Here is a 20,417-nt window from a genome sequence, read left to right on the forward strand (position 1 = left end):
TTAAGAGGGAGTAAGGCATTCACTGCAGCCACTCGTTCATGACCTAACAGAGCTATATATTCCCTTCCTATCAAAATTTAAGGAAAATTAGTCTCTCAGCTCTGTAAATTCATGCTTGAACTATGAGCTGAATGAGATTACGCATCGATTCCTAGCAGCCTGCTTACAATTTTATTCTTCCTGTGATTTCTGCATGAAAAGTCTGGGAAGTAGCCCTGGTATGTGTCCTCTCCATAATTCCAAGAACTACATCTCTAACAATCCCTGTGATGCTTATATAAGGACTTCTTCTGATATTTTGAGCAGCTGTGGTTATTGAAAGCACATACGTAGAAGTGTGGGCCCAAATACAGAAATCCAGAAAGCTTCCCACGTAGCTGCAGAGCCTCTTTTATTGGGTGAAAATTGTGAAATATTGCCATGTGATTGCTAGCACCCCTCCTTCAGCTGAAAACATTTCTCTTTTAAGAAGAAGTAAGATCTTTTAATCAGGATTTGCTTCCTTTTCCTACTATTGGTTGCTTTTCTGTGGCTTCTGCATAAATAGCACTTGGGTTTTGAGATAAGTTTTTCTGTTTCTCCATTCCACTAACAAAACTGAAAGTTGTAAGCAACAGCAAGCAGAAGAAATACTGAACACACCAGAAGGCACACGAGCTGAGGTAAGACAAGATTTGTCTGCTTTTTCTCATGTAGATAAAAATGGTTGCAATAATTAAAATACAGCCTTCTTGTATTTCTTATTACTTGCAGTAAGCTTTTTATGTGCCAGAAGCTCTGATCATTGACTAAACTTCTCTATGACAAAGTTGGTCTTGTGAAATTTTTTTGGCAGAAAATTAGTGTATTTATGTAACTAGGAATGTTTGCCAGATGGAAGAAAATAATCAGGTTGTGGATCTGATTAAGTGAGTCTCATTTTTTAACTACATGATAAATACATATTTGTTTTACGGCAAACTTTTAAAATAGTAGTTGTTAAGTGTTAGACACTTGATTTTTTTTTCAATTGTTGTGCACATAGAAAGGTTAATAAAATGCCATGCTTTGATGAATTCAGTGTTAATTCTAAATATTACATTCTGTTACATTTACTTTTGGTAACGCTGCTCCTGAAACACAAAGTGAATGCTAGAAAGAAAGCCAAGGGGAACTTTAAAAAAACATGACAACTTTTGTTTTGCTCAGAAGTGCGGTGGCAAATGCAAGTGATCTCCTATACAGCAGTGATATCATAACTGCTTTCCTGTTTGGGTAAAGAACAGGAGGCTGTGGGTCTCGGGTCCTCTTCAGACAAAGGGTTGTTATGATAGATGCACAGAGAATCTCTTTTTCCTGGCATAAGAGGATCTATATATTTATCACTTAACATAGCAAAGAACTACATTTTGAATGAACAGCCTGATTTTATTTAACTTTGCATATGCAGAATACCTTATTAAAAATAGGTTCCTTGGTATTTCCTCATGTTATAGTGAACGGGGTGTTTCTGAGCAGCAAATGTGTGATCAGCAGTTTGAAAATAGAGTTTCACGTTTACACCTTTAGAGACAGCGGAGGTTTCATATTTACACCTTTAGCAGCAGCATCCTCTCCACCACACCTTGTCAAAAACGAGCATGTCCTTCTGTCCAGGCATGGCATAGAAATCAATCCCACTGTCTGCTGAGATGCTGGATGACTTGATTGACTGTCCTTCGCTAGAACTGAGAGTAGCCCAGGGCTGCTGAGTTGCTGCTTTCCTCGTAACAACTTTTTGACATGGAGGGTGGAATCTCTATGTTAATATCACTACGGGCATGAGTCTCACTTCACCAGCAGGAATTAGGGGTAACACAGTGAAGTCACCTGTGATTGTTACACTGCTGGCAACTAGGAGCAAATTGGGACTGTAAGAAATCTGCTGGCAGCTCAGAACGATGTCCTTCTAGCCCAGTATTCAAATCTCTGATGGTGATAATAAGTGAATCTGGTGAGAGACAACAGGGGAGCTTGATCACCTTCCAGAGTGCTTTCCCCTTGCGTTTCCCCAACATCCTGATTGCTATCTAGGGCTGCTGGAGACTACATCCCTACCCAGTCTTTTGTTTCCCATTTATTGTCCTTGAGTTTGTCCGATCCTGTTTTGACCTGGCTGAGCCACCTGCCCTCCCTGGCTGCTGTGGCAGAAGGCTCCCGGTCCTGCCCACTCCTCGCTGCACAGAGGAGCACCCTCTTTTATCTGTTCAAAAGCAGATTCTTAACAACCCTACTGAGTACCCCAAGTCCCAGTACTGCAGAACTTTACAAATGACAGTGCGCATTCACACCATCCAACACCTTTGTGACTGTAAAGCTTGACCACATCCTTCTTCAGCCTCCTCCTGTCTTTACTAAAGAGTCTCAGGCTTTTTAGCTCTTGCTCTATCTCCTTGATCATTTCACTTGCCCCTTCCTGCACCTTCTCTAACTCCATAATCTCTTTTTTTTTTGGCTATAGAGACCAGAACTTCTCACTATGGATATGCATGGAGGCTTGATACAAGCTGATACTCTGCTTTGTTCTCCATATCTTTCTTCATGATGTCTCTCATTTTGCTGACATTTTTGGTGGCTTCTGCTGCTGCAGCCAATCCAGAAATGACGTCAGTAGATGGTCAGTGATGCCAATGCCAAATGCCCTTTCCTGAATGTAATAGCCAGTTTGAAGTTCGTATCGTGTAGGCATAGTTTAGATTATTTTTCCCAGCATCCATCACCTTATGTTAAAATACACTAAAACTCATCTGCCACCCTTTCATCATGGCATCTGCCAACATAGATAACTGGTTAGTGGTAAAGATATTGAATAAATCTGGTCTGAGTTCCAAACCCCAGGAGTCATTGCTGATTCATTAAGCCCTACACTTTGCTTCTTACCCTTCAGTCAGCTTTCAGTCCATAAAAGAACACGTCTTCCAGCTCTCTGACAACTTAGTTCCTTAAGAAACCCTTGGTGCAGAGCTTTGTCAAAGGCTTTGACAAATGCAACTGTATAAATGCATAGATATCCATATACATATGTAAAATGACCACTGGGCCCCTTTTATCCATCAACCTTACAGCTCTTCAGAGGATGAGTGGGGCAGGATCACCCTTTCTAGAAGAGGTATTGACTCTTTCTCAGCAGCCTGGTATTTCAACAAGCTCAGCACCTTTATTCTTTATTACAGACCCCCCAAAATGTACCAAAGGTGGAAACCGGTCTCAGCGGTCAGTAGCTCCCAGCACTGAGACAACCAACTCGTGGCCCTCAAGCTGCCCAGCCCTTCTTGTAGAGAAGCCAGTCCCCTGGCATAACGCCTGATTGTAATGATGGGTTATGTGCCTTGGCCGGGAGTTTCACATTCGAGATCCTTTGGGATACTCGTACGAATGCCATCTGGTCCTGATTACTTATTGGCCTTTCATCTATCTAGTTGGTTTAGTATTTCCTACACACATGCCTTGAGTGGGCCTGGCTCCTCTGACCTGTATCCTGTATCAGGCATGAAAACAGCCAAATGAGGGCTTCCTTTGGCGAGGAAGAGAGAACTCATTGAATTTCTCTTCTATGGCCTTCTTGTCCCTAAGAGATCTTTTGCCACCAAGCAACTCTGCCAGTTCCCCAGTAGTCTTTCATCTTTCAGTGGGTTTACAGAACTGTCAGCCTAAGGATCCTTTCCCAGGTGCTTTTCACTTTTTTTTTTTAATGCTTTTAGTTTCCTCTCTGTATTTGATTGGCTGTAATACAGGCTTTCCTGTTCTTCCCATTTGGACAAGCCCTCTGCTTTCTAAATGGTGATCTCTTCCCTATAATAGTCGTGCTAACTATTCTACCAATAGACATCAGGCTCAATATTTATTAAAATGTCTATTTCTTTTGTAGGCTTCTAACACAGGTTATGTTGAATTTTCTATGTATTTTTCTAAGCAGCCCAAAATTATGCAGGCTTTTTCCTTGGGGGACTGCTTCTCTGTCTCACAACACTGCCAAACCTAGCTCCACTGTTGTTGCCAGTATAGGGCTCCCTCCACTAAAGCCGGCTTGAACTGGGACCTATGCAGCACTAAAGATCAAATGTACAATAGCATCCTGTGTTGTGGATTTGTTTGCAGAACTAATTATTCTAGGAATCAGAGATTTTTTGCATATGGACATTATATCTCATTCTGCTGCAGCATCACATCTTTATAAGGGCACCCAGAATCTCTTGCTATTGCTGCCTGCTTTCAGCTTCCTGCTCTCACTTAACGTTTTCTGAGGAATGTCATCATCATGATGAGGAGTTTGGTAGTGCATTCCTAGTACTGTATTTTTATTACTAGAGTATGGGATGTCTGCCTACAAGAACCCTGTAGTGCTTTTCTTTAGCCACAATATTTTTATGCTGTTGCAAGTTGTATAGTTCCTCATGCACAGTGCCACTCCTCCACCTGCGCATCCTACACGATCATTACCATCAAGCTGGTATCATGGCAACACAGGCTTCTGTGGATTATCCTCTCTCCAGCAGGTCTCTGAGGTTCCCCTTGCACCAGGGCTGCTGTCTCATGCAGAGCCTTCCAGCTCCCTCGTCTCATTTTGGGCTTTGAATTACATGTGAGAGATTTCCTTTTGATTAGTCACTCAAGGTAGCACGTGCCAGCCAACTGGGTTTGTGGGCAGTTGGATCTGCCTTCCCTAGTTATTGCGGTCGAGCTTTATTTCCCTCCTGGCCTTGTCAGAGGTGCACTGGATGTCAGTTCACTGCCCTCGCAGGTCTCATCAGGCCAGCCCACTTGCTCTCCCGTGCCCACCAGCTCCCCTGTTGCTTCTAATTAAGTACTCCTCTGCAAACCATTCTTTCTGCAGCGCCAGCAGCCTGGCTCTACACAGGGTACAGAGCAGTCTCTCATTCCTGTATCGCTTGCCTTTCTCCCAAAAGACCCCTCAGTTCCTTACATACCTAAATTTCTCCTCTCTGCTGTCTCATCCATGCTCTGACACACTGGGTCTGACCTGGGCTTCTCTCTTGCCTCGTACCTGAGTCCCGAAGATCCCACCTTCATCCCCGGTGCCCACAATGACGACAGCCATCACTGGCTCCTTTCCTGCAGCCTCAAGCAACCTGCATAGCTGTCTCATGAGGTCTGCTCTCTGGGCAGACCTGCTCCTGCCCTGCTTCCGCTGAGCCACTCTTACCTCAAGACAGCAGCCCCATCCCTCTGCATCCCCAGCCCCTTGCCCTGCACGCACACAAAACCTGCCCCGGGGAGGCAGCCATATACATTGCACATCGGGCAGTTTACGGCACATCCCCCACTCTGCTGCTAGGCTACTGCCTGCATCCTGACCTTAAAATCTGATCGTTTTAGGGCACTTTCATTAATTTAGTCTCTCCTCTAATTAAACAAATCTCCTCTTACTTTTGCTCTATCAGTTTCCCACCTGGTTTGTGCACTCCTTTGTTGAGGGTGTTAGATTCACCATGGACATGGAAAAGAAAAAACTCCACCCAAACTCTACGTCTAATCTACTTAAACAGCAGTTATTTTAGAAAAGTCTCCTTTTTTCTTGCTCAGTGGGTATGCTTTTGTGCTTTCTCTCTCCTGCCAGGGTGGTTGTCAGAGCCTTGGGACATGCATCAGCTACTTGTACTTGGTAGCTTCCATCAGAGAAATTCATATATAGAAAAAGATCTGCTAGGAAGTTTCCATCAGAGAAGTCTTGCAGTACCAGTTAAGAGAGATTCTAATTTCAGATTGTCCCTTTCTCTCCCTCTTTTTTATTACACAGGTTGTGCCTGGCCCTTGACTGAGGGCAGGCACCATGGTGGCTAACAGCTTTCAGATGACTGGTCCCCAGCCTCTTTCTCTTAGACATCCCATAACAGCTTGAAAGTTTTGTTTGGATAATTTGGAGATGAGTTTAAGTACTGGTTGTCTTGCCAGGTCCATGAATGCTGAGTTTTCTCAATTACACATGTGCATCTAGTTTCCTGAAGGTCTTTAGCTGGCAGGAGAAATGAGGAGCACACAACAGCTTTCATGGTAGTTGTTAGCTAGATAACCTCATGTGAAGAGCCTGAGCAAAGTGCCTCAGCCTCTGTGCTTGTAGTGCTCTCCTCAAGGTGCAGGGACCCAAGGGCTTTTCATCACCTGTATTTTCATTGCCCTAATCCCATCCTTCAGCAGATAGTGCTGGGCCACAAGCCATCACTTGTGATGCTCAGCGGGACTTTGAATTTGCCCGTGCTCCAAGTTTGTTATCTGCATTCGACTCCTCTATCTCACAGGTTTCGCAGAGGAGTGCTTGGTAGCCCACGCAACAGGAACGCCTCAACAGGCATAGATATTTTCTTGTGGTTTGGGGTTTCTAAAGGCAAGGATGCTTTGGCCATATAGCAAAACAGAGTTAAAAAGGCTCTTCCCTTTGCAGTATCTTGGGCTGTGATGTTTCCCTGCAAAATGGGGACATCAGCTTCAACCAGGAGAAAAGCTGGTCTTTGATCCCATACAGAAAGCTTGTATGTCAGATGGTCACTTTGTACAGAAAACCAAAACCATTCAAAACTCCTCTGATTGCAAAATATTTGTTGTTAGGAGATACACCTTGTCTCTCCCCTCCACAGAGGAAGGGGATCTCAAATGAGGAGATTTCCTTTAGGAGCACATATTTACTGAGTCTGGGGCTTTGCTGAGCCTCCATACCCAGTCTGCCCATTTCCAGTCTTCAGTGCTCCTAAGCTCAATAGATATTGTTGTTTTTATTTTCTGGAAGGATAATTTTAGGCACTGAAGGGATGGGTAGGATGTCAGTATGAGCGAATGGCGCCCTTCCCCAAGCCACTACGCTCCCATCTCACTACAGGGTGGACAAGTTCTGCTCCTTGGGAGCCCAGCCCAGGGCTTGCGCTTCCCATGCTCCCTGTCACAGAGGGGCTGGATAAAAGGTGACTGCTGGGGCACATCTGGTAGCTATATTAAGGGATCCAGACAGTCTCTGAGACACTGCCCTGAAGATACCATGGGCTGCTCTGAACATAGCACAGGCTCCCACACTATGGCTTCAGTTTGCAAATTAGCTCTTGTTTACAGCGCACTGGGAGTACCACACTGGGTAACTGAGAGTCCAGAGCATCCAAATCTACAGCCCACTTTTCCCCCTAGGGACACTTCACCTGTGCAAATAAATTAGAAGTCAGTGAGGTCCAGAATAAGAGATAAGATGCAGTCATGTACTGTCAACCTGTTATGACTCTCACTGGAGCAAATTAAAAGCTTATTTTGTGTGCATCTAGAAATGCCAAGTAGTTCTGGTTTTTAGGGTAAAATTTTCCATACTCCATCTCTAGAATATGCTGGCAGATGCAAAGAGGGAATTGCTTGCCACTATTAAACAAGTAACAATACTGAAACCTTCCTTTCAAAATACTACCAGCTGCAGGTCAGCTGAGAGAAGAAATTGGGAATTCAACAAGGAAATAGACTCTAATGAGAAAAAAAATATTTAGAATGTTTTAGTGATGAGTGGTTTTGATTTGACTGAATTATAGCATCATAGGAGGAAAAATGTCACTCCCCGTGAACACACCTCATTTTCTCACAGGCCATTTTCATTACAACTGCAAATGTAGGCTGCCCTGGAAGCTGCAGTGCGTGTCGATGACTGTCTGACACAGAGCAGTTGAGCACAAAAAAAGGTTGAGAAAGTGGTAAAAGAAGCAAAGGCCCCACAAAAAAAAAAAAAAAAAAAAAAAGAGAGAGACAGAGAAAGCCATCAGAAACTTGCAGGAAAAAAAGAAATACAGTGTAAGGAGAAGGGAGTTGAAAAAGGAAGCATGCATAACTAGCAGAGTATTTATGCATGTATTTGAAATGCAGACTTAGCAGTGGACAGTGATTTCTTTTCTGGTCAGGTTTTGATGTTTCCATGGCAGATAACTGGGGCCTCAAAACCTCCCTGCTAGAAAATGGCTGAGAGCAAGTTTGCACAGAGAAGATCAGAGAATTGCCAGTAAAACGCATAACATAGCACTCACCTTTAAAAGGCAGCACTTTCGTAAGTTGAGAAACAACCAGCTGCTGTAATACTGATACTGTTTAGAGATAATCTGGGGCTTTGCGCCTTGAGATGTGTATTTACTGGGAGATCACAAGTGATTGCTCATTAACAAACCTTTATTTTCCACAGCCCTCTGCAGAATTGCCCTCTTGCAATTTCTGCCCTTAGCAAAGTAGTCCCAAATAGCTGAACTCCCCTGCCCGGCCTGTATCCTAACACTCACACCATTTTTTTACTTTGGCAGGAAGACGGAGAGCCTGGCTTTAGACTATGAATATTTCCGAGATGGTTCTAGACAACAACTTCACCAACAGCTCCTTCGACTGTACGATTGACAGCTTCAAGCAAGTCATTTATCCCATCATGTATCTCTTTATCTTCTTCCTGGGTGCTGTTGGAAACAGCCTCTCCATTTATGTTTTCTTCCAGTCTTCACACAGGAAGACTTCAGTAAATATTTACATGCAGAACTTGGCTGTTTCGGATCTCATGTTTGTGAGCACTTTGCCCTTTCGGGCCACATATTTCCTGTTGGGATCACATTGGATATTTGGTGATATCGTCTGCAGGATCATGACTTACACATTGTACGTGAACATGTACTGCAGCATTTATTTTCTCACTGTGCTCAGCATGGTTCGTTTCATAGCCATCGTCCACCCGTTCAAACACTGGAAAGTAACCAACATGAAGTATGCCAAGATAATGTGCGCAGCCATATGGATCTTTGTGCTGGCAGCCTCCAGCCCTCTGTTAAGCAAGGAAATCGCTGGGTACAGCAACCCAGACAAGTGCTTGGACCTCATCCCCTCCAGTGTACACAAGCTTTCCGTGATGAACAACTTTGTCCTCATCGTGGGCTTCATTCTGCCATTTTCCACAATTATTGTCTGCTACATCTTTGCAATCAAAGCGTTGCTCAAGTCCAGGTCTCCACAGTGCAAGAAGGCAGTCTGTCACAAGAAGGCACTGTCAACCATCATCATCACTCTCATCCTCTTCCTCCTCTGTTTCCTGCCGTATCACATACTGCGAACTGTCCACCTGACGTGCAGCAGCTGCAGCCAGGCCAGCCTGCCCATACACAAAGCACTGGTGGTCACTCTCTGCCTTGCTGCCATGAATAGCTGTCTCGATCCCGTCCTCTACTACTTCGCTGCTGAAAATTTCAAAGCGAGAATCAAAAGTTTGCTCCGCAGGTAGCTGATGCCAAACTGCAAAATTATATTTATACAGTCCTGATGGGACTTCTAGACTCAGTCCACGCTATTGGATGGCAGAGGCTGTGTGGTGCTAGCCAGCCTGCAGCCATGCTGCTCAGTGCCAGGCACCTCTTGAGCAAAGGCATCTTGGAGAGAGCTCGTTGGGGATGGCCAAAACCAAGGCAGGATGATCAGAGGTCAGGTGCCTGGGTGTGATCCCTGGTCCTCTCCTATTTAGCATTGTAGATACACACCTCTAGTGTTCACCCTACCGAGGACAAGGGATTGAAAGGGATTTACCTTGCTACTAAAGTCCATTTATTTCATTTCACAATACTCAGCCAGTGACTTGAAGAGAAACTGCTCACCTGGCCACCTCAGTGTCTGTGTCTGAAATGCCTGAACCTCTCTGTGCTCCATGCATTTCCCTGTGTGTGCAGAGGTGCACGGTTCAGGCGCTGTGATACCCAACAGCGCCCTGCCAGTTCCCTTTGCAAACACTGGCCAAAGGTTTGCATGTAACAGAGGTATAAAGCGTCGCTGAGACTTTCTGCTGAGGCAGACTGACAAAGCAGGCAGAGAGCCAAACAGGACCCAGCACTAGCTCAGGCTGTTCAGAAGCCATTCACATTTCTAACTTTTCCACCCTGAAGAGGCCACTGAGGTATTTTGCATAACATTCCACCGATTGTGGAGCGAGATAATGATTTCAAGGAAACGGCATCGCCATGGAGCTCTGTGAGTAAGATGACTGCTGACAGCGAGGGCAGGATGCAGGCGCAGGGAGCACCGCGCTGCACCCTGCAGCTCTTCGCCTGTGCGCCGATTCCTTCGAGGCTGTTGCAACACTTGTTTTTACACTCAGTGTTGCAGGTGCTTTTCAGAAAGTCGAGGTTAGGCAGCTCAGTCCCCACACAGGAATCCAGAGACAAACTTAAAATTATTTTGGTCCAAACGGGTAGCAAGGGAGTGCTTTCCTTCACACAGGTAAACCTGTCTGACAGCAAACTGCTGCCAAAGGCATCTCAAATCCCTCACCTCCTTCCTGCTCCGAGGAGGAAATTGGTCCCTTTTTTCACAGGATTAACTTCCATTTGCTTTGAACTCCCTGACATCAAACACACACCAATACAATGGGGAAGCACTAAGCCGGGAACGGGAGGAAATATGGGCAGAGGAGGAGGAGGAGGAGGAGGAGGGCTGTTTTAGAAAGCAATGGGGGAGCTACACCTATGTGTACTTTGGAAAATCTCACCAAATGGCTGCCTGCATTTTTAAGTCTCTGAATATTTTCTAAAATACATTTCCTAAAAATCAGACCATTTGCAAGTAAGTGAAAACAGGTTTCAAACTCAGTTTGACCACATTTAGATTTTGTTTTGAATGACCTCATTTTTAAATTAAAAACGACAAGGAGTTTTGTTATGTTTTCCAGGAAAGCAGCCTGTCTCATATGAAAACCAGCAAAAATGCCAAAAGCCTTCCCTCCCAGTGAAATCCACTGAAAGGAAGATTTCTATCAGTGAAGATACTTTCTCAATTCTCTCAACTTTTTTTTTGAGAACGCACTCTGTAAACTGCATGTTGTTGCTCCCAAACAAAAATAGCTGCAGCTAGCTATTTTCAGCTCTGTCTGAAATATGCAGAAAACAAATCATTGCTGGTCAGGTGGAAAAGTTCTTGGCAAATCACTGGTAAAATTACATTTTTATTGGCTATCTAGGGGTTAGGTTCAATTGCAGTCAAATTGTTTCGGTCACTTTATGCTGTCGTTGATGTAAGCATGGAGTTTTATCATAAGTCTTCACTAAAGTTCATGCTCCAAATCCTTGTTTCAATAACTCAGTGGCATACCAGAGTGCTGACCTAATGATGCCATGCGAACCCCTGCAGTGCTTGGTCCCATGCTATTGAAGGACAAGGGGATATTACCACTGGTTTGCAATGGGAATGGGATGGAGATGGTAGCCTGTGCAGAGAGATAGCAGACAAATAATTGGAAAGAAGAGGGCAAACTCTTTTTCCATGGTTTCCCCCGTTAGAAGTAGACCTGAGCAGGACAAGTGACAAGCTTGGAGCCTCTGATGAGATACTATACACCTTAAATACTACAAGGGAATGGAAAAAATTCACCAGTCTAATCTCACTAACATATTTTTCTCTGTATCCATCCAATGCACCCTATTATCAGATAATTTTGCATCTAAAGGATATATGCAGCTCACTTATAAGGTCATTTTTTTTTTTATTGATCATGCTACAACTTTGTTAGCAATCGAATTAACTGTCAAACCTGTGTTTTAATAAACTAGATTTACTAGTTGCTGAAGATACGTTTTTCATTGATTGCAGAGCTAACAAGGAATCTCCTCAGAGCGCAGTGGGAGAAAGTCCAAGAAACAGATTCTGAGTTTCTTAAGTGGGCCATCGTTTCACAAGAGAGAAATGTCTTTGGAGATGCAAAAGCATCCTGCTGCCTTCTTCACTTCACCAGCAAAATAGTGGGGAACATCAGTCAAAATCTGAGGTGCAGATAAAGAAATAGATTTTAAAAATGTATTATTTACTTGCAAAAGGATTCAAGACTACCTTTGCTGGGGATCCTCACACGCAGCTTTAACAACACTTGCATAACATTTACTGCCATTTTTCCATTTGGTGTCCTTGCATGTCTCTACTCATGGAGCTGAGGGGTCTTCGCTGTGTAATCTCACAGTAAAAAATGTAGTAAAAAAAGACACCATATTTATTCTGAGAAATAAAGCTCCTGGCAGTTAAATTACTAGCAATGCCTCTAGTTCCCTCAAGGGACCACCTACTCCTTAAAAAGTGTTTTGATATGTTTCCTCAGCTTTCCAGGAGACAAAATCTAAGAATAGCTACACGCATAGAAAGTTAAAGCAACAGTAAACTTTTGAGCTTGAAGGAGACACAAGAACAGGAAATGAAGTCTTTAAGTGACTGATACCCCTAAGCAATAGCAAATGTTTTAGCTTCATATGCATGTTTTCCTGTCATTCAGGGAAGTCCTGGTATTTCTAGACAAAGGTAATTTTTCAGTCCAAAGCTACACAAGAGTCATAGAGAAATTTTCTAAAGTAATCTTGCTGCAGCCTGAACCACTTGACCCTGAGCACAAGGAAATTCCACTCTTCATATTTGCTTTTTAGCCCTGGTTCAGGCCCATGTGTGGCTATGTTTGCCTGATGGACTGGTCGCAACAGGCAGGGGAGCATCACATTTTTATTTTAAGCAATGCATTATCCCGTTCGCTTTTGTAATATGTATCCTCTGCCTTCCCCAACACACATCCCATTGCATAGCTTATATTTTGCTTCAGCTCCTAAGAGTGTCTGGAGAAAGGAGTGCACATTTTGCTGCCCAGCACCTCCTGACGTGCACCTTCCTCTATGCTACAACAGCATGTTGTGCTGGCAGCAGAGCAGGCATCAGACTTTTTCCCTCTGTCTTAGGGCTCTCGATGTTTCTCTTGGTCCTTTGGGATGGGTAAGGTAGAAGTGACCTGCTGCGCCTCCAGCTGATAGAAGTGGAAATAAGATCCATGCAAATCAACCAACTGTAACGCAGTTAAGAGTCAGATGCTGTTTCAATAGTGATGCCATCCTTGGGCTAATGTTTTGATTTCCTGCATCATATTTGAGAGAGTTTAAATGGCAGCTTATTTACAAGACAGTGTAAATGAATTGCAAGCACAGAGAGAGAGTCCAGAATTGCCTGAGGCAGTTCAGCTTTCCGGATGGCGCTGACCATGACCTGCTAGGCGATACGATTGTCCCAGCACGACTCTGCAGTCCTGTACCTCTTGCACAGCTGTGCTGTGTATATAAAGGAATCTCTCTGGACATCTGCAAAGACAAGCAATATATTTAATTGCATGCAGCTGATGTTATGTAGTTACATCTGTTCATCCACCAGTCAGCAGCTTAAGGAGGCCAAAGAAATTACATAGCTTCCGTTGTCCCAAATTCCCTTTTGACCTTTCAGAAAAGCTGGCCATATTTTCACCACTGCTTCCTCTCCTTTTGATTTTACAGCTGAAAGGATAAAGCTGCCTAATGTGAGGGCCAAAGCCCGGTCGCTCAAGTCACATTCCTGCTTTCAGGAGCAAAACTTGAGCCTTTGTTTCTGATGCTGAGAAATAAAGCTCTGGACGTTGGTCTACCACCCGTGTTGCCTCACTTAGGGCTTGAATGCTTGGAGTGGTGGCTGGCAGGTTCACTTGTCAGGTTTACTGTCTGCATTTCCAGATGTTGAGATGTTGAGCATGTTAACTGTTGGATGATATTATATATTCTTTTGAGCAGCTGTGGTAGATGCAAATGGGGATGATTCACTCAGAATGGAGCTGTGTTTCATAACATAAAGAAATTTCAGGGAAGGAAATCCCTGAAGAGGGGATCTGTGCTTTGTGCAGATGTTTCTTACATTATTGCCAGCTTTCAATTCTGGAGGCAGGGAGCCTGGCCATCTCTGGTCCAGCCCAAAAAGCCCTCCATGGCAGAGAAATCTCTGCTGAACTTGGTTTCTTCTTGTGACTAGTCTCTTACCAGAGTTTCAGGATGTTTAAGGGTGCTTTGCTCATTGCTGAGATACTACTTGCATGCTGCAAGTTAGGTTTTTTTTTCTTGAAGACTACGAGGATAAACAATCCAGAAAGAATGAGAAAAATAATCCCGCTTAAGAGCTATCATACGTCTTTTGAAGTCCTTTATTACTGCAGCTGGAGCAGTCTCTTCTGGTGATCCCTCACCCCTAAAAGAGAAAATATAAACCCAGGTCAGGCATGTGAGTGTGCTCAAAAAAACTGTGCTCTCAGAGTGGCTTTTCTTTTTCTTTCTTTTTCTTTTTCTTTTTCATAATTTTGAATCTCCCTGAACCTAGCCATTGAAGACATTGAAGCATGGAGAATTCCCTTATAAAGCTGCTAGCAACAGCATAGGCACCTAGATCCTCCAGAAGTGGAGGTGGTGTTTGAATGACACAGCTCAGTGCTGCTACACTAGTCTTTCATAGGAGCACAGTCACTTGGGCAGTTTGTGGACCTGGGTAGGGGCACGAACTCTGGCCATCCATGTTCATGGACCTTCCTATTCTCTGGGCACGCTCCAGTTATACTTGACTCCATGCCAGCAAAAACCCAGCCTGTGCCTCAGCCACCTCCACCACCTGATTGCCACAGAAAGAAAAATCAAGTGCAGAGACCAGGTGGGAAGGACATGCTCCAGCAGGCCACTAACCTGCGTGACAAAGGGAGTACACTCACATGGTGTACCTGGCCATATCCCCTTCATTGGCTTGTTAGTACCACGTACAATTCAAGATTGGCCTCTTCTCAGTTCCTTTCCCTTCAAATTTCCAATTGCGCTTATGTAATGATTTACACTTGAGCTCTCAAACCAAAATACTCCCTCTCCCATGTCCTCTCTTGGGCCAGTACACCTTGCTGTTTCCGCCCCTACAGTCTATATCCCATCTAAGGACAGGGCCCATGGGATGACGTGGCTTTGGAGACAGTCCAAGACTTGTTAGCAGAAGGTTTGTACCTGGTCAGAAGAGAAGGGGCAAGGATGGCAGTCATTTCTGCACCTCCTGGGCATCCAAGAGTACCTTTAGTTCTGCCCATATTCCCTGCTCCTCTCCCCATCCAAACAGAAATGTGACACCTTTCTTACCTTGGCAGCCCAATGGATGGGGAACCAGAGGGAAAAAATTAACCTAAGCATGATTAATACTGACTTTAAGGTGCACCCAGCAGTGCAGGTGAGGAAGAGGAACCAAAAGTCAGGAGAATAATGCCAGAGACTTTCTCAGAAAATAGCAAAAATCAAGGAACTTATGAAACCTCTACCAGGAATAGTCATGGCAACATCCCTATTTCATAAATTTGTCTATTTGGAACTGGTCTACCAGGAATGAGCCTCAGAAGTCACTGAGGAGTATGTTCCAGTTGCTTGAACTGTGTCTCACAGTCAAGAACTTTTTTCATGTTTTATACCTGGTACATTTCAAGATGTTTCATTTCTGACTTGTAATGGGCATTATCATAGCTGTCACATGGTGCTACCATATACTTGCCTTCGGAGTGCCCATCCTGATTTCTAATTTCTCAGTACACATTTATTAGTCTTGGATTTTATATTTAGCATCCAGTAATTAAAGGCAGCAGCAGAAAATTAAAATACCTTAACCATAATACATAAGAGGGTTAAGTATTTTCAGTCATGTAGTGCATTAAGAAAAAGCATGTGTGTGTATATATATATACACACAGATATGTGCAGGCACATACCCACCCTCATATTTATTAATTATTTGTTTTTATATGTTTGTGTATTTATATACATGACCATAGATCTTAATTTGCAAAATCAGTGAATACATATTTGGTAATCAGTGCCAAACTTCTCAAAACTAATGTCTTGTATAATCCTATTGCATTAATATCCCAGTAATGGATTTTCGAAAAGAGCATATTCAGGGCTCGCCAGCCACCCCTACTCCACCACGAAATTGCAATGTAGAACTGAAATATAAGAAAGCAAAACTTTGGTACCTAACTGTTGTACCTGCTCTCGTGAAAATCATTCCTCACTGGGGGAAATACAAAAACAAACTCCAAAACCTCTTGTCCTACATCTTGCTAAATTTTGCTTAACATCCTTTTTATGAGAGAATTTCTACTTCCAGTTTCATTAGGACTCGCACTTTGGCCTGAGGTTATAGGTAAAACCTTTGACATGCTGTCTTTTTAAAGATGTTGACAAGTTGTCTATTTTTCACACACATGAAAACCATGTGTAAAATATTTCAAAAATCTCTACTGACAGCTGTGAAATTAAAATCAAAATTTTTACCTGATGCTGGTATAGTAAAACAATGTTTCTTGCCCTGTGATGTGCAGACTGGTGGGATCCATAGATCCTTCTAAGAGATTACAGTATGCAAGAAAAACCATCTAATCTGCTGTCAATCAGATTAAATGTGCTATAGCAGGATTCACACCTCTAGAGGAAAGCAAAAAGCTATCACGAAGCATCATTCCCAGATGCAGACATGTTGCTTTCCAAAATGCAAATGTCTCTTTTCAGTGCATGCACTACCAGTGTGCATAAAAAAGAGTATAAAAGCAGCAAGGTGGAACATTAGATTATGAGAAATTCTGCACAAGCTCCATTGGAGAGCGCTGCACACCGGCTGGCTTCCTGAGCACTTCAATTTACATGAAGAAAAGAGAAAGATCTAGGAAAAATTCAAACCCTTCAAAACCACACTGAAGAAAGTAAAGGAATTCTATTGAATTATTTAGAACTTTTAACCTAAAACCATTCTCTCCCAACAAAAGCAACGTTCCCAATTACAACTAATTTATCATTGTGGAAGGCATCAGAAGAATTGCAATTTTTAAAGTAGAATGAAACGATGAAAATGTAATACCCCAAAATAAAGATGAAATAAAATTATATTGAAGACTCATGAGAAATTGAAATTGATTTGAAGGCCAATATAATCTTCCTGCAGTAGAAGACAGTATTATATCTTCTTTCCATACACAAATGTATAAGAAGCAATCAAATTTTATTGTTTCAGAAAAGATGTGCCATAAGTGGAGGTGGTAACAGAACACAGTTAGATTGTTCTGCTGCTCTGGGGACTTTTGCTCATACGCCATGGGATTGCCCAGCTGCCTCTAGCCAATGTGGAAAAATGTAAAATAAGATGGAAACTGCACTGAGGCTGTATTTTCAAAATCTAAGCAGGGTATTTAGTAAGTGCCTGAAAACAAGCAACACAGAAAAGGATGTTAATAATTATCTTAATTTTTATGGGAGGAGAGAGGTAAAAAATTAAATCTGAGTGGAGGAAGAAGTGAATATGAAGACCATAACTATGGGATGTTCAACTTCATGAGCATGGAGCTGTGTCTTGTGTGGCCAGATGCTTTCCTGGCCCAAGACAGATTAAAATCAGTCAGATTGTTTAGACTATTTCTGTGCTGTGGTGTACAAAAAATCAGCATGAGATGGGTCTGGAGACAGAGTCCAAAGCTCAAACTAGGATTTTGTGGCAATCAGCAAGAAGTTACCTTAAAGAGCAAGGATTTCCATCCTGTAAACCACATTAGGATAGAAAACATAACAGTGCAAGATTCAGATAAATATAAAGAGGTCACATATTGAGGACGTACATTTAAATAATCCCAAGTACATCTGTCTATGGTGAGGTATAAAACTCCAGTGCAGGAGATTCACCTCGGATAACCTCAGCTGGAGACATGTGTCCCAAACAGGTGCACTGTGAATAAATACCCAATACATTTTCTGAAAACACTCTAGTACATTAAACGTGGTGTCATTTCTTCCCATAAAATATAGTGCATAATAAGGCAGATAAAATTTCCCCCAGATTTGAGATGTAAGAAACTAGCTCCACTTCCTTGAGATTTCCCCAACATGCCTCGTTTCAAGAACTGCTTCACATCGGCTCTCTCCCTCCAGGTGGATTTTGCTCTGTCCTTGTGAAGGTCCACTCCTCCTTCCTCCCACCGTCTCCCAAGTTTGCTGCCTGCTGATCGCTGCCTGCAGCCCAGTGGTGGCCACTCTGCCAGCCGAGCCTCACCGGCACCATTGGCTGGCACAGGTGTCCTGTGCGAAGGGACAGATACTAGGTCAGTGCTAGTGTTAGTCAAGATGTTTCCATCTGCTCCGTGAGTCATCCTGCATGATGGAGGCTCAAGAGTTGTGTATATTTCTGACACTTACAGTTGATTGTGGTTTCCTAATAAGCTGAGCAGTGGAAAACCAGCGGTGCGATCTCTGGTTGTAATTCAGATAATTTCTTCCAGAACCACTGTGATGCACCATCTCTTTCCACCATTTCTGTTTAGATCAGCCGATGGGCAGACCCTGCCCACTCCTGCCACAGAGCAGTGGTGATCGCAGATGGGTGACTGTAACCATACTTTCTTTACAGAGCCCTTGTCTAAACCAGCCCACAAGAGACAACACACCTCTTTGCTCTGACTATGCCCTTGCAAAGGGGGTGCTGGCTCACTGCAGGATGATTGGAGAAACCAGCCATGGGATTCACTGAGCTTCAGATGCCTGCAAGACGGATGGAGATACCTGAGCCTGTCACTCTTGGTTCCCTGCATAATCAGCAGAAGGAAATGGGCATTTCCCAGCACTGGCCTGTTCCACCCTCACACAGGGGTTGTATGAGTTGCCCTCGTTGACTTTAGAGGCAGCTCAGGGTAACTAGCTCAGTCCTTTTTTCTATCTTACAGGTTGCTACACTTGGGCAAAATAAATCCCATCTTAAATCTCTCCATTCTCACTCATGAATACCGTAGGTACACAGCACTGGTAGAGATCTTCTGCGAAACGGTGCCATTCTGTTGCTAGCAGCAACACCACCATATGTCCATGTACACAAACTGATCAGAGGTACCTGAAAAGCGGTTAGACTACTACAGGAAAACATTTATTTGACACTTCTTTTCCAGGTGATCGTGCTTTGACAGCAAGAAAAAATTTTCCATTTTCTTCTCTACATACAGTCATGGATGCTTTGTTCATGCATTGATACTCTCCTGTGCTTTGCACAGTTGTTTTTCTCCATCTGGAGGTTATCTGCCAGATATATTATTAGGGGGGAAACATTTTTGGTTTAGTTTTTGCTAGATTAAACATATCATATACTCTTAGCACAGTATCTCCAGGCACCTGATCATCCTTCTCCATACCCATTTGAGGCTGAGTGCATCTCCCTGGACATGCACATTCAGGACAGTACACACTGTTTCATCTCAAGTGAAATAAAAATCAACAATGGCACATTTTCCTGCATTTACTGGGATGAAGGATAAATAACTGGATGGATATATCTCCAAATAGCACTGGATTTTGTAATGGTCACGTGGTGCTCCTGGGGCTCATATTTGCCCTGTGACCAGACTGTATATTTTATTCACTCCCTCTTTTGGTTTTTTTCCACCAGAGGATGGTCATGCATCTGCTCTTTGTCGAGAGTCTTTATGGCAATGTCTATGCTGCTGGATAAAGATGAGGCCAGAGAGTCTGGACCAGCTCACACCCACGCTGTCACATAGAGGTGCCCTGGAGAGAACTATCTGGAGCCCTCCAAAACATTGAGAGTGAGATAACAGACTTGCAGAGAAGCAGATAATCAGCTTGGCCTGGCTCTCTTATCTAGCAATGTGAAGATACTCAAAGAGTATGTGGTCTCATGTTTTGCACTAGTGAAGTTGCCCCTAATTTCCATTTCCCACAAGCTTTTCAATATGATTCAGGAGTTCTTTGCTTTAAATTCTCTATCATGTGCCCACTTTTGGTGATAGGATTATCAATAATAAGGTAAAAAGGGGTGAGTTTCAGGTCTGATTCTGGAGGACTCACAGTACAAAGCTCCCTCCAGCTTCCAGCTCCTTCCTCCAGCACTACTTGCTGTGGCTTTTCTTTAGGGAAGTATAAATGACTGTTAGTTTTTTAATTGGCCCCACCTACCTACATCTCTTTTTCTCCTTCTTAAGTAGCAGTACTGACCAAAAGCTGGCCAGAAAGTGCTCCCCAGCTTGAGGGAGTGTTGTAGTTTAGCCCCAGTCGGGACCAATCTCTCTCTCACTCCCCCCACACTCTGAGGGAACAGGAAGAGATAATATCAGAAAAGAAAAGGCTCAAGATTTGTGATAAGGGCAGGGAGAGATTCTTAAAGTTACCTTTATAGGCAAAACAGACTTGACCTGGGGAAAACTATTTGTTTATTATTAAAACCAAAGCAGGATAATGAGAGAGAGAACAAGATAACTTCCCCCTACCCCTCCCTCTTCCTGGGCTTAACATTATCTCTACCTTCTTCCCTGCCCCGAGTGGCACAGGGAGGGAAGAGGGAATGGGGTTTATGGTCAGTTCATCACACGTCGCTTTATGCCACTCCTGCCTCCTTGGGGGAAGAAATCCTCACATTCCTCACCTGCCCCATTGTGGGGTTCCACCCATGGGCTGCAGTCCTTCATGAACTGCTCCAGCGTGGGGCACTTCTTCCATGGGGTGCAGTCCCTCCAGAATGGTTGCCCCAGCACAGGCGCTCCACGGGCCACAGTCTCCTTCAGGCATCCGCCTGCCCCGATGTGG

At 43.6% G+C, this 20,417-nt stretch overlaps 1 protein-coding gene across 2 annotated transcripts; it reads left to right on the plus strand.

The window, feature by feature from the left end:
- The first annotated feature begins 356 nt into the window (after nucleotides 1-356).
- Nucleotides 357-18,423, plus strand: CYSLTR2 (cysteinyl leukotriene receptor 2). Of its 2 annotated transcripts, XM_086771850.1 has the most exons (3): nucleotides 357-662; nucleotides 8,289-9,243; nucleotides 18,238-18,423. In XM_086771850.1, exons 2-3 carry the CDS (start codon nucleotides 8,315-8,317, stop codon nucleotides 18,248-18,250), a joined length of 942 nt encoding a protein of 313 aa, XP_086627976.1. In that variant the 5' UTR covers nucleotides 357-662; nucleotides 8,289-8,314; the 3' UTR covers nucleotides 18,251-18,423. The 2 variants fall into 2 exon arrangements, with proteins under 2 accessions (XP_086627976.1, XP_086627977.1); XM_086771851.1 differs by lacking the exon at nucleotides 18,238-18,423 and having other exon boundaries at nucleotides 8,289-11,569.
- The last annotated feature ends 1,994 nt before the right edge of the window (nucleotides 18,424-20,417 follow it).

The sequence above is a fragment of the Chlamydotis macqueenii genome, chromosome 1, assembly GCF_036417535.1.
Source record: "Chlamydotis macqueenii isolate bChlMac1 chromosome 1, bChlMac1.mat, whole genome shotgun sequence".
Classification (NCBI taxonomy): Eukaryota; Metazoa; Chordata; class Aves; order Otidiformes; family Otididae; genus Chlamydotis; species Chlamydotis macqueenii.